General features: G+C 39.7%; 2 protein-coding genes across 7 annotated transcripts in view; one reads left to right on the plus strand and one right to left on the minus strand.

The window, feature by feature from the left end:
• The window catches only part of PTPN2 (protein tyrosine phosphatase non-receptor type 2), a 29,818-nt gene extending 26,689 nt beyond the window's left edge, over window positions 1-3,129 (plus strand). For all 6 annotated transcript variants that reach the window (XR_015951439.1, XM_088675309.1, XM_088675311.1 and 3 more), the window contains one exon: window positions 2,787-3,129. Coding sequence is in view for 5 of the 6 variants with exons in the window: in XM_088675309.1 (XP_088531435.1) it covers window positions 2,787-2,808 (22 nt within the window). In the remaining variant the exon portion in view is untranslated. The remainder of the gene's footprint in view (window positions 1-2,786) is intronic.
• A 3,121-nt stretch (window positions 3,130-6,250) lies between these two features.
• PSMG2 (proteasome assembly chaperone 2) lies at window positions 6,251-13,138 on the minus strand. Its single transcript, XM_035126185.3, has 7 exons — window positions 13,030-13,138; window positions 12,238-12,409; window positions 10,999-11,057; window positions 10,161-10,279; window positions 8,821-8,991; window positions 7,132-7,282; window positions 6,251-6,564 (listed from the first exon to the last, which is right to left on the minus strand). Exons 1-7 carry the CDS (start codon window positions 13,087-13,089, stop codon window positions 6,469-6,471), a joined length of 828 nt encoding a protein of 275 aa, XP_034982076.1. The 5' UTR covers window positions 13,090-13,138; the 3' UTR covers window positions 6,251-6,468.
• Between the last annotated feature and the right edge of the window lie 170 nt (window positions 13,139-13,308).

A 13,308-nucleotide genomic window follows, 5' to 3' on the forward strand; every position in this document is an offset into this window, starting at 1 on the left:
TAATTTTTATAAGACTACTGGGAGTTTCAATATCTCAAACAGACTCTTTTTGAAGGGAAGTTTGTGTTAAGACTGCAGCTACTGTTGGAAGCCATAGCTTGTGTTTAAAGTTCAAACATTCCATTAAATGTGAAAACGTTTTTGTGTGTCTCACTTGATTTGACTCCTATTCCTTGAAATATTTTAGTATCCTTTATAGTGGTTGTAAACAGCATGTGACAAACTTGGTCATATTTTCTGAAAAGAAAAAAATGTAGGCCATATTAAGTGTTGCAGCTGGAAACAAATAAATAGCCCCTAATATGAATGTTTTCTCCAAGAAAGGAAATAGAAATACTATTTTTCTTATATGTTGGCCTATGGATAATGGGTATATGAGATAGTGGAAATAACAGTAGAGCTACTTTTTGATGGTGAAATGGCATGTTTATGAATCTCAGCACCAACAGAATACTTAAGACAATTGATTTACAATACTCTGATATGGACACAATATTATCGAACATTTCATCTTTGTTTGTATCAAACATTGTTACAGTTTAGAACACAGGATTTTAAGGAAATGTCAAGCTTATTCTGCCCACCATTCTTATAGATGTATTAGAGACATAAATCAAGGCCATGAAAATACAAAACTCTAATCCCAAGGCTTTTGTTTTTTATTGTGGGGAGAGGAACTATGCAATTTTAGGATTATTGAGTTTCTATAAGTGTTCTAAGGATCTTATAAATTCTAATCCTGAACAAATGGGTGGCACCATATGTATGGAGTGTTATGAAGTGTAAGCTTTTTGATCCAGTACAAAACTCAAGATTAAACAAAATCAAACTCAAGGTGGAACTAAATCAAGGAACTCTTGAAATATATTTTTCTCAATTCTTACTGTTATTTCCCTTATGGATTATTAAATGTTAATAGAGGGAGTATTTTGGAATTGTGAAGCATGAACATCAAAAAGGTACTGATCAGAATGTCAGGATTTCTATATAAATAGACTTTTACTTTTCCAAGAAACAAAAATGCACAATAGAAGATGGAAATTTATTTCATTTCTAGATTAAATTGGCCAGTTTCAAGCTCTCATTTAGGAACTCTTGAAAGCTTGTGTGCATGTAAAGAATGGTGGTACTTTTTCCATCTTGCTGTTCAATACAATCCCAGGTCTTATAGGCATCTGCCTCAGTGAGTCAAATTATTGGTCTGTCCAGCTCAGTAGTACTATTGGGGTTTGGGACATAAGTCTTTCCAAGCCCTACCTGGAGATACCAAGGAGATGTCTGTTACAGCACTTACGTTGTACTGAGCTGTGCCCTCCCTTTCCCTCAGAAGTAACTTCATTTTTTGCTCTTGGCAGCATTTTATGGAGCATATTATATTGTCCTTTCTCCTTAATATTTTCACCATATTCATTTATAAGCAGTTTTATTCATGATCAAAATAGTTGTTGCAACTGGTTCTATCGGATTTAAATAAATATTTTAAGAATATTTTCTGTGCAGTTTTCATTATAGATGAATACATGCAAATCCATACACATACACACCATATATATATATATATATATATATATATATATATATATATATATAACTATGCATATATATATAAAACTATATATATCTACATATATCCAGTACTTTTTTCTAAAAAAAGTTTAGGGATACTCTCATTTTCCTACTCATATTGAAATACTGCCCCTCAATGAGGCCAAACTTAGATTCACAAAATGTTTAGGGGTATGCGTACCCCTGTGTCTGCCCAGGGGAAACGCATTGCATACAATGTTACAGTGGTTTGTGTGGAGAAAATGACCAAAGCCTTAAAAGTGAGTACCACAAAAAGTCACTTTTGTAGTTGACGGGTCGGGTTATAATGGAGAAAAACAATACATTATTCAGGAAAGAGTAAACCTGACTAGTATTTGGGAGGGTGGCCACCTTGCTGGAGAGGGAAAGGATGTCAGTTCTTTCCTGATATGGGAAGCAACCCAACAAAACTGGAATTCTTTATTCACTTGTCCTCTTTCCTGTGTTTTTTGGGTTTGTGTCTTTAACTGCTTTTTCAGTTCGTGCCTGAGTTGTCCTGGGTCTGTCCCAATACTACTTTGGTGCAATCATCTTTGATGTTCATCTGACCGAACATTTGTTTTACTTCGTTGGCAGTTCCCATATGATAAAAGGACTGAGAACCTTGTGCAAATAGAAAGCTAGATTTTGGGTTAACTTTTTTGCCCATCAAACTGATTATTAGACACATAATGGATGATTTGCATTTCTAACTAAAGCAAGCTTGTTCAAAATACTCTAAAAGCCTTTGTCAATTCATAGTTTATCCAACATATTAAAACTTTTTTTCAAAAATATTGCACTCAGTTGAAATCTTGATTCTCCATGTTTTCTCTTGTATCCTCACTTAACATTAGTTTTAAGCTTTTCGTTTAACTTTCTAAGGAAAGTTAAATTTTCAGGAGTCAAATGCAATAAAATTGTACTCATTGTACAATGTACTTTCCTTTTAATCAAATGCATTTTTGTATTCCCCCCCCCTAATTCAAAAGGTCCTTAATTGGAGCAAGAATGTTCCCAGTGCCTTTCTCTTAACTAATTCAAAGAGATTTTATCCATGGTAGGAAGGATACACCTGTTGTAATAACCACTCAATATCAAATAAGGCCTTCATGACTTTCAAAAAATCAACTTACAATTGCAGTAAAACTGTAATACCTCTTAGCAGTATACTTCTGTTTGTACTGAATCTGTGACTCTTTTACATTGTGTGTCTTTAGGCCGAGAGTGACCGACACCTAGATCTCCAAGACTTGTGAATATTCTGCACCTAAAAATTATATACTTTTGGCATGCAAAGCAGGACATGACCCCTCTTCAGGAACAAAACTGAGGTCTGAGCAATACACAAGTGGCCTCATAACTATCTGTTTACAACGTAAACAACCAGGGAATGAAGTACATCACCAGCAAAAGACTTTGCAAAATGAAATTTGTCTTAAGTGTTTTATGCTTGTATTAACTGTAGAGAGATGTAAGAGATCACACTAGAAAATACTTTGTACTGCCATTCTTATTGTATTTTTTATACTTTTGGCAGCATTAAATATTTTTTTTAATTGACATACTGTTGTGTGTGTATTATTCCCCATCCCACAAAAGGGCTATTTCATTTCACAGAAATTCAAGTGTCATCCCTAATTTTTATCACCTTCAGCTACCATTATGGCCGCCTGAAATATTAATCAGAATATATAAAAAAGCTAAGGAAGCTATGTCGAGCCCTTAAAAAACTCCAAAATCCAGTTGGGCAATACTTTTACGTGACTAACCAGTCACAAAAGTGTAGCAGGCTTTTGCTTTTCATTAGGCAATTAAAAGGGGGTGAGAGAAAATATACATGTTAAATCTATGGCACCTGTACATACATGATTCTGGAATAAAGAAGCAATGATTGCTCCTGGATGAGGGAGAAACATGGTCTTTAGCCATTTAAATTTTTGATTAAATTACTTGTGTGATACCTTGCCTGATGAGAACATTTGGAAGTTTCACACTTTTGTGATACTTAAGCTGGTCTCCAATATAGGCATTTTATCTTCATTTTTAAAATTAGAGTTCATTTTATATACCTACCATTTTTGTAAGTAATCTACATTACTTTTGTCAACATACTACTGTATTAAGAGTTTTTTTAAAAAAGCAAAAGAATACCACCCACCAATAACAATATAAAAATGAAAAAAAAATAGTAATGGAGGATTTTAAGCAGATGTTGGATAGCCATTGGTCATGGATGCTTTAGCCAAGATTCCTGCATCACAGAGGGTTGCACTAGATGACCCTCAGAATCCCTTCTACCGCTACAATTCTGATTCTATGAAAAAGTTGATGAGCCCACTCACAAGTTCTTGTAAAGAACTAGTTTCTTTAAAAAAATTTCTAATGGAACTTAATCCCATTGTGATACACTTTTCAACAGGAAGATGGTAAATTTAAATAGCATGGCCTGCAGGGGAAATCTGCACTAGGCTGGGCTTCATTAGAAAGCAAACTGAGTTCAATAGGTCTACTCTTGAGTATGACCAATATTGGCTATTGCACAACAAAAGCAAGTTAGCATGACTGGCTAAAAATGATGCAGTTCTGAATACAGATAGTATCTTGGTATGTCATGCTGTATTAAGAAACGGAATTGCACTGAAGGCTTCCCTTCAGCTGTGTTTCTTGGGCTGTCCAGAGTCCATGGCCCACCTGATTGGTTTATTGGGGTTTTTTTGCTGAAGTGCCTGACATGTGGCAGTAGACTCCCCTCAGAGACAGACAAGACCTCTGCCTATTTTTGTTTGAGCCCATTTTGGGTTCCTCTATCTTCCCAGTGTCTGGGGCGGATCTACGCATAAACTATCAGTAATAACACATCTTTAGGCACAGTGGAAACTGGTTTCCAATACAGATTTGTTTTTAAGGTTTGATTATTCTGAAAATAAAGCATGTTTACAGAAAACAAACTGAAAATTGGCATCAGTATTAACCCTATCCTTGTTATTTCCCACTTTCCAAAGACTGGGTAAAATGTCTACCCTTCAACAAAAGAAACATATTCACACTTTAATATACAAATGGAACTGAAGCATCACACCCAGTCTTGAGCTGTTTTTCTGTTTCCCAGTTATTTTTTAAAAACAAAAACTGCATGTTTCTGTAAGCCTTCGATTTTCCTTAGCCTACCTTTCTCTTGCATGTGGGTGGTGCTGTTTTGCTACATAAAGCATGGTACCGGTACTTACCTCTGAAAGCTGGAAATAGAAGGAACAACTTTGATCTAAGACTGAAAAATACAGTCTTGTTGATCATCATCTACATAATGTGCAAAACGAACTAAATATTAATTGAAGTTACTATTCTTCTGCATCTGGAGGGCCGAGGTTGAGGAAGTCTGCCTTAAGGTGTCAAAAAGCAGCTAGCTTTGGTAATATAAACGCAGGATATTAGACATACATGTTATGTCATTGCAGATCTCTGAGCATTTCCCCAGATTTAGGCTGCTGAGCATTGTACCTCGGAGGGTTGTTTGTGTGTGAATGTGTACGTATGTTTTCATTCAAAAGATCCATAGTTCAAATCTCAATTCAGCAAGATTGATTTTGTATCAAAGTTGAATATGGTAAGTTGTGATCTTTCAAATATGCACTAGTACTTTGTGCCAGAATTCCTGACAGTCTCTACAAGATGACCACACAAAGTTTGATGCCTCTCACCACCTCCATTTCCAAGAAGCCCATCATCTTTTTGGGTGTGTTACATATCAAATGGAATATGTTTTGAAACTGTGTTTGCATATCAACTACCGTATATGCCGGCATATAAGGCGACTGGGCGTATAAGGCGACCCCCTAATTTTCAAGTTAAAATATAGAATTTGGGATATACTGTACTCTAGCCCTTTTTTGGCAGGGAGGGGAGGGGAGTGCTGGAGAAGACAGCCTCAAGTCCGCAGCTGGGGAAATGGTGGTTTGTTTGTTTGTTTGTTTGTTTAGTTATTGAGAGGGGAAAAGAAGCCATAGAGAGGAGAGGAGAGGAGAGAGGCAGAGAGAGGCAGAGAGATCGAGGCTGGCTGAGCGATCGAAAGGGGAATAGAAGCCATAGAGAGGATAGAGATAGAGAGGCAGAGACATCGGGGCCGGCTGCGTGAGCGAAATAAAGGGGAATAGAAGCCATAGAGAGGAGAGAGATAGAGAGGCAGAGGCATCGGGGCTCGCACAGCCAGCGAAAGACGCTGAGCAGAGCAGTGAAAGAGAGAGCGGAGAGAGAGAGAGATCCCTTCGCTATGCGCTGACAGAGAAGAGGCGGCAGCTTGACACCAATGAAATACACAAAACTGTATCTCTATGCTGATCCGGGTCGCAAAGCCACGAGGGAGCCGTTCTCCCTGGCGGGGAGCAGCCCTCTCCTGAGCACTTCTTCACGTTCATACGGTCGCTGCATACGGCGGGGATGCAGCCGCGGCCGTTTTTGAGCTCCCCCCACCATATGCGGCGACTGCAGATTCTTGTACCCTGTGTATAAGACGGCCCCCCAACTTTTGAAAAGATTTTCCTGGGTTCAGAAGCCTTCTTATACGCCGGAATATACAGTACCTGAATTTTTCCTAACTGCATGAATTAAGGCAGAAGTAATTAAGCATCTGAATAAGAATTAGAAAAGGCCTGGAATGTTTCAAAAGTTAAGCTAAACTAAAAGCTTACAGATAATGAATTTATTATGGGGAAAGTATTTTCATTCTGTATAGTTGTATGTTACAATTTTCTTTAGGTAGCCTCAGCATATTAAAATATCTCTGGCAGTAAGATCTGCTCATTCAGTTTCACACAAGGCTATGCACAATTGTAATTCATGTTAGAGTCCAAAGTGTAAAACTTAAAATTTTAAGTAAGTGGTCCATAAACAAAATACGAGAATTTAAAACAATGCAGGTGGAAGTCCACTGCCATAGAGTAATTTCCAGGAACTTGGTATTTTCCATCTGGAAGATTTAGCTGGAGAACTGCAGCTTTCCTAATTTCAGAAAACAAAAAATCACAACACAGTTTTATTCTCAAGTAGCAAAAGCACATTGTCTCAAACACATGTATTTATATACACTCTAGCATTCAATTATATGGCTTTTAAGTAAAAGTGTTCTAATGCAACCTGCAGCTCCCAGCCTATGTCAACAATTTCAAACCATTCTAAGGAAATGTTCTGAATGAAGGAACTTCGCTGAATTTTTCTTCCAGTCTCCAACCATGATGTGTCCCCAAGCATACAAGTTGTTTCAAGGCACCCCATAACAAATGGCAGGTGAGAATGAAGCATGCAACCTATAATATGCCTCAGGGCAGGGGCTCTGAGGCAATTTTTTGTCAATTCCTCCATCCTCCCGTAGCCCTGTGAAAAGCCGATCCAAAGGTTACAAAAGGAGCCGTTCTGTTCACTGAACAGCAACTTTGGATCCAGCCCACTGCCTCTGAAGTCAAAAGGGCAAAGCTTTACAGTACAATATTCTTATGTTGCAGCAGTATTCGTAATTTCACTTTAGAAGCACCTTTGCAAGCGCTAGAATTCCAAAACTAAAAAACCTACCATGTTTACTGTGGGCTGGCATACTTTTACTTGGTTTGCAGTTAGCTGGAGCCATTCATTAAGGTAGTCAGCAAGAGCCAGGGCATCGGGGATATTGTCTCCCTCTGAGCAAAACTTCAGCAAAACTATCATTGGAATACCCTTTGAACAACTGAAATAAAAGCAAAACCAATTAAATAACTGGACAGAAAAATTCTCTGCTGGTACTCTTGCTCATGTTTGGACTGTAAGCCTGGAATGGATTAATGTGGACCTCCAGATGTTGAACTACAACTTCTGCTGTCTCTAGCCATTTGCAAGCCTGCTGGGAGTTGTATTCTTGGAACATCTGGAAGGCCACAGGTTCACTCTCCCTCCTATAAGCCATAGAATACCATACATAAACAAACAAGTACACAGGTGGTGCTGTGGTCTAACCACAGAGCCTAGGGCTTGCCGATTGGAAGGTTGGTGGTTCGAATCCCCACGACGGGGTGAGCTCCCGTTGCTCGGTCCCAGCTCCTGCCAACCTAGCTGTTCGAAAGCATGTCAAAGTGCAAGTAGATAAATAGGTACCGCTCTGCCAGGAAAGTAAAGAGTGTTTCCGTGTGCTGCTCTGGTTCGCCAGAAGCGGCTTAGTTATCCTGGCCACATGACCCGGAAAAACTGCGGACAAAACGTCAGCTCCCTCGGCCAGTAAAGCGAGTTGAGCACTGCAAACCCAAAGTCGTTCGCGACTGGACTTAACTGTCGGGGTCCCTTTAAACAAGTAAAACAATCCAGCGAATCCAGCATTTTTCTTTCTTAAAGCAAGCTGAGGTGACATAAAAACCAAGCTTAATCAAGCAAGAATTCCATGCCGTTTGCTACAGCACAATGACTGTATGAGAACCAGCAAGATATTCCCTGAAATTTTAAGAGCTTAAAAGGACCAAGAGTAATGGAGTGGAGAAAGTGGAGAACAGTAGGACAGGTATATTAACAACAGAGCTCTGCTTTGACCTTGAATAAGTGTGAACTAAGGGATTGGCTCTTCTTGACAGAATCCAGAAGGGATTAATTAGACACAACTGAATAGAAACACCAATTTTTCCCCTTGGTATCCACTCTTGAGAACAGAGAATTTTAGAGCTAGTTACCTGGCCAAGCTCTCACCAGTTTCCTTCAGAAATGCCTTTATTGAACTGTATTTCCAAGTGATTCCCACTACAGTCTTGGATGGCTGTTACTGCAAGGTCCTATATGCAGATAGACTTTGTATTTGTGGTCAATCTCAGGTGGAAGATCCCAGAGATTGCTTTCTGAAACCTTTTTCACACAAGCAAGCGGGCACAGCCCAGCATAAATGGTTCAGTTTCTTCTAAGTAAAAATAAAAGCTTTGTATAACAGAGTGGCCATCTATGCACTAGCTGCACAAAAAGGTAGGAAAAAGTAATTGGATAAAATCACTCTAACTTGTGGTGGTGACTTAATGGTGATTGGTTTCTTAAATTATCTTTTGATTAGAATTTAATCCTATTTTTTCTGCTAAAATTTCCGTTGATAACATGTTGTACTCCAACTTCAGAGTAATTTGAGGTGCTAATTTTAACTTTGGTGCTACTTGATAAGGTACTGTACTCATTTGTGTCCTCTTCCAGTGCAAAGTGCCTTTCACTGGCACTTTATAATGGTAATTTTCAATATTATTTTTTTACTGCCTCACCAACCTTTCAGTGAACAAGAGTTTTGTGATACCACCTCCTGGAATGTGGAACACTTTCTCATCTGTTACTCCAGGGAAAGCAGCTGTTTGTTCCAATTCTCTCCTGTTCAGCCTCTGCATTTGTTCTCCAACTGCTTTCTCAACAGCAGACGAAAGCAAATATCGCAATGAGGTACTGCCAATAAACCATGAGATATATGCATAAGCTGGCACAAATTACAGTTGGGAACTTTGAAAAAGCAGGTTTATTCGATTTGTAATGCATGCTGAATTACGCCTTTGTCATGAAAGACAATTTTGCATATGCTAACTTGCTATCAATATGCACACGAAAAAGGGAAAAATTACTCCAGCCTACTAGAACGACGGGACTTTGTGGATGACAAAAATGTTCTAGGTAACTTTAGATCAAAGACCAAAAATAAGAAAAAGGAAGTTTAGGGCATGGATAAGTGGAGTGTGCTAAGGCTGGAGCTGGTCTAAACAGTATTTATAACCTGTCCTATTCTCAATTACCTAATGATTGCTAATATAAAAAGGACATATTAAAATATAACATTAAAACACACCTTTGATCCAGCACCAGCCCAAATAGAGATATTCTCACATTGCCTCTGTTTCTCTGCTGTAGCATTTTACCTTTTATGGTTTTTTGAGTTATTTAATTATTTTCTAAGATGCTTTTTATGCCAAGCAGATGAGAAAATTTCTAAATAAACAAAAATTGGGCCGTATCCAACACATCTGTTCCATTAGCACAAGGATCTTCACAACAGAAATTCCACCCCCCACATCCCAATGCATATCCTGCAACCTCCTCAGATCACCTCCGGAGAGCCAGGGGTGCAGGAAAAGAAGGAGGGGCAGCCCTGTTGAGCAGCCAAAAGCCCTTGCGTTAATGGAATAAGTGCACTGACTACCAACTGTCATCTCTGAAAAACACTCAGGCCTGAGACTGACCTATCTCAAGGGCTTCACACAGCTACTGCTAGGAAGACTGAACATGTATTTATGACACACTGCACTTATGGCTTCTTCCAGGGTATTGAAAGATGCTCTGGGAAGCTAAGGTGATTGTAGATCCAAGCACAAAATTAAATTAAAACATTAGGTTGTATTCCAAGCTGTCTGGGCACCAAGACACATAAGCATTCATGCAGCCCCCACACCCAAAGCTGTTCCAAGTGAACCTGCAACCCTTCAGAGCAGATTCTGAGGGCGGATGGGACAGTGCTGCGGGAAGCAGGGGAAGGTAAATTTCAGCTACGTGAATCGAATTTCACTCATACGACAATGGATTCCACCCTAAAAAAACCACATTTCTAACAGTTGGCACAGACATACCCATGAAGCTGTTGGTCATTACGCTGGTAAGCATGGCTGCTGGACAGAAGAACAATTTTGGCAAAACTGCAACTTTTCACCCAGGATAGTAGTGTCTGACAAAAGGACCTATATTTATTCTTTACATCAAGGGCGGGGGGTGGGGGAGAGAAGAAGTTAGAAAGTTGTTTCAAATTTTCATGTTAAGTCTTCAGGACTTCGAAGGTTTTTGAATTGTTAATTATCCAATGGTATGTTTTCTTAGCTGTTTGTTTCTTGTAACCTTTAAAAAGTAAGACTATCTTGACTGGCAAGTTGTATTTTAGAGCCGCAACAACATATAACAGCTCAAACGATTTATTGGAAAGCCATATACTGAAACGATGCCAATTTACCACCTATTTTGCCATTTCCAGTGAATAATTACCCTATTGAATTCAGCAATTGATGACTGATTATTAACTTACATCTTAAACCTCTGTCAGATTCTAGCTGATTTTTTTAAAAAATTCATCCTCTGTTGTTTAAATGTATTTGGCACCTTTCTAGAAATGGATTTGAATTAGAAGGTGCCTTCCACAAGCAGGAAAAATTCTTTCTGTTTCTACATCCTGCAATTGGATGCCCAATTCCCTCATAGAGTCTGGAGTGGCTTGGGATTCTCTCAGTGAACTCCAGCGGACAGGAGCCAGGACAACTGCATTACTTTACCCAAGTTTCACTCCACATCTAACCCACAGTTAATTATACATCTCATAGGCCAATTTTAATTACTCACCGTCAGAACTCTGAGATTTTTCATTATTTGTTTTCACTTTTGAAGTCTAATAACGTGACTACTTGCAATGGACACACGTACCTTTATGAATAGTGATCTGATCTGTAGAACAGCCAACTGTTTAGAAGGCGCTGCATACACTACAGGAAGAAGTAGCATAAACAATCTATCAAGACCCACATTAAATTACATTTAGTTCCCCTCTCCTCCTCCTCCTCTGTGCTGGTTTGAGGGTTCTCTCAACCCTCTGGAACAGATCTGGAGGAGGAGAGGGGTAAATGTCCCTTCGTGGTGGCATAATTTTTATTGCTGGCTTCCGCAAATGCAACAATTTAGTTAAGTAAGGCCCAATGAAATGAACCTGTTTCAGAACTTACAAGCAATACCCATTAGAACAGAAGGCAGTATTACTTTATAAGCTTCCACATAGCTATCAAGATTTCTGAACCCGTCCCAATTTCATTTATGATATTGAACCTTTAGAATCATTCATATCAGGGATCTTGTAGCAATTCTTTAGAACATTATATTTTTGGGGGTGGGGACACGCACATGTCCCAGCAAACAAGTAACTGTCTCAATTAAGTACATTTGCAAGAGCCTGAAAACACATAAACATAAGAACAATTAACAGTTATTTATACATAACCCACTTGTCAGCTGGGCTGACTATCAACTTAGATGCTAGAGTGATAACTACAACAAGCTCCCCACATGGGAGAACTTCAATGCTCACACTCTAAAATCAAAGTAAGATGTTTGAAACTGTCTTCACATGGAATAGTTTGAGCAGCCACATAAGTACATCCCTAGTTGTGTGTGCTGCTTCCTGGTGGCAATTTGAAAGTGTATTATGAACAAAAACTTCAGTGCTCATCTCATATGACTTGCTGCTAGAAGGCAGCAACTACAAGCTATGAAGTCTTTTGATGGGGCACATTTGATGGTCCTACATGCCCCTGAGGTTCATCGGGCCTTTCCCAGGGACCAAGTCTTTAGTGTGGCAGGCCTTGCCCTGTGGAATTCCTTGCCAACAAAGGTTAGACAGGAGCCATCCCTGCTCATTTTAGGAGCTTTCTAACAAATGGTATTATTCAAACAGGCCTTTCAAATCTGAGATTGGCCAATCAGCTCTTACTGATGTATTCCTACTGTTTTTAGTTTGAATACCACCAGCAAAGTCCAAGTCAGAAGTTCTCTCCATCTCTCCCTGTGGTTGCTCTGCACAGATTTTCAAATGCCTGAACTGACCCCAAGGACTGAAGGAATTGCGGTCTCTTTCTAGGGTGTCTTGACAAGATTTGTGTTTATAGCACATACCTTCAGCATTTGTACAAAGTTCTGTTGCATTCTCTTCTGTCGTTGCGTATGGATTATTTCCAACCATCGGGACAAGACAATCAGTATAAAAGTAACCAACTTTGGACATGCCAACTGTGGAAATGACTAAATCTACAGCTAGCTGGCCAACATTTCCCACCGATACAGCTGGCTGAAATGGAAAAAAAATGCAGATGAAATGAAATAATGATGGACACATATGAGCTACATAATCCATAACAGCTTACTGTTTCTAATTTGTTTTTTAGAGCGATCAGCTTTAACTATCAAGATGTCCACATTGACAATTAGAGGCACAAAGCATCATCCTAGGATTTGGGAGAAGGGCGTTGTGAAAAGTGAGGTTGGAGGGACATGAAATGCAGCAAAAGGACAGATACAGAGAATCTCTGTACAGTGATTAGAAAATTTATTAGTTTAACAATAACAGGAATTTAGTTTTGTACAGTCGGTTTTGCAGTTGTAAGGATTACCATTCTCAGGCTAACATGCTTCACGTGAGAGGCTTTTGGGGGGGGGCTCCTCCCTTCAGGAGATCCACTCTGTTCCTTCTAGGTCCTCATCGTCCCTTTTATATTTAGTGCAACCTACATCAAAGGGCCAGTGGCCCAGCGATTCTTGTCTGGAGGGTGCACCAATCCCCCCCGCACCCCTTTTTAATGCCCGCTCTCCCTCCAGCACACTGAGGTTGTGAAGGAGGAGGAGGAAACTCTCCCACTGACTCCCCGCTTCGCGACTGACTGGCAACCCCAGAGAAGGGAGATCCGTTACCATAAGGAGCATGAAGCCTTTGAAGTCCGAACACGCGGATCCATCGCAGGAAACGAACATCTTGTCAACGTGCGAGACTGGAAGACAGAAGCAAACATGTAGGCGGGGGCAGGGGGGGGCGTGTGATATCTGCTTTTCTCCTGGAGGGGGCCTTTATCTCTCAGCGGCACGGCGTGCTGTTTAACCTAGTGCCTGTCACATTCTCCCCTTCCCACACCGCGGCCTTATCCAAATCCAGCCACTGCGCCGGGATAGCAACCTCGAGAAAAGCCGAGCTGT

This window comes from Zootoca vivipara, chromosome 8 (assembly GCF_965207765.1).
Source record: "Zootoca vivipara chromosome 8, rZooViv2.hap1.1, whole genome shotgun sequence".
Lineage (NCBI taxonomy): Eukaryota > Metazoa > Chordata > Lepidosauria > Squamata > Lacertidae > Zootoca > Zootoca vivipara.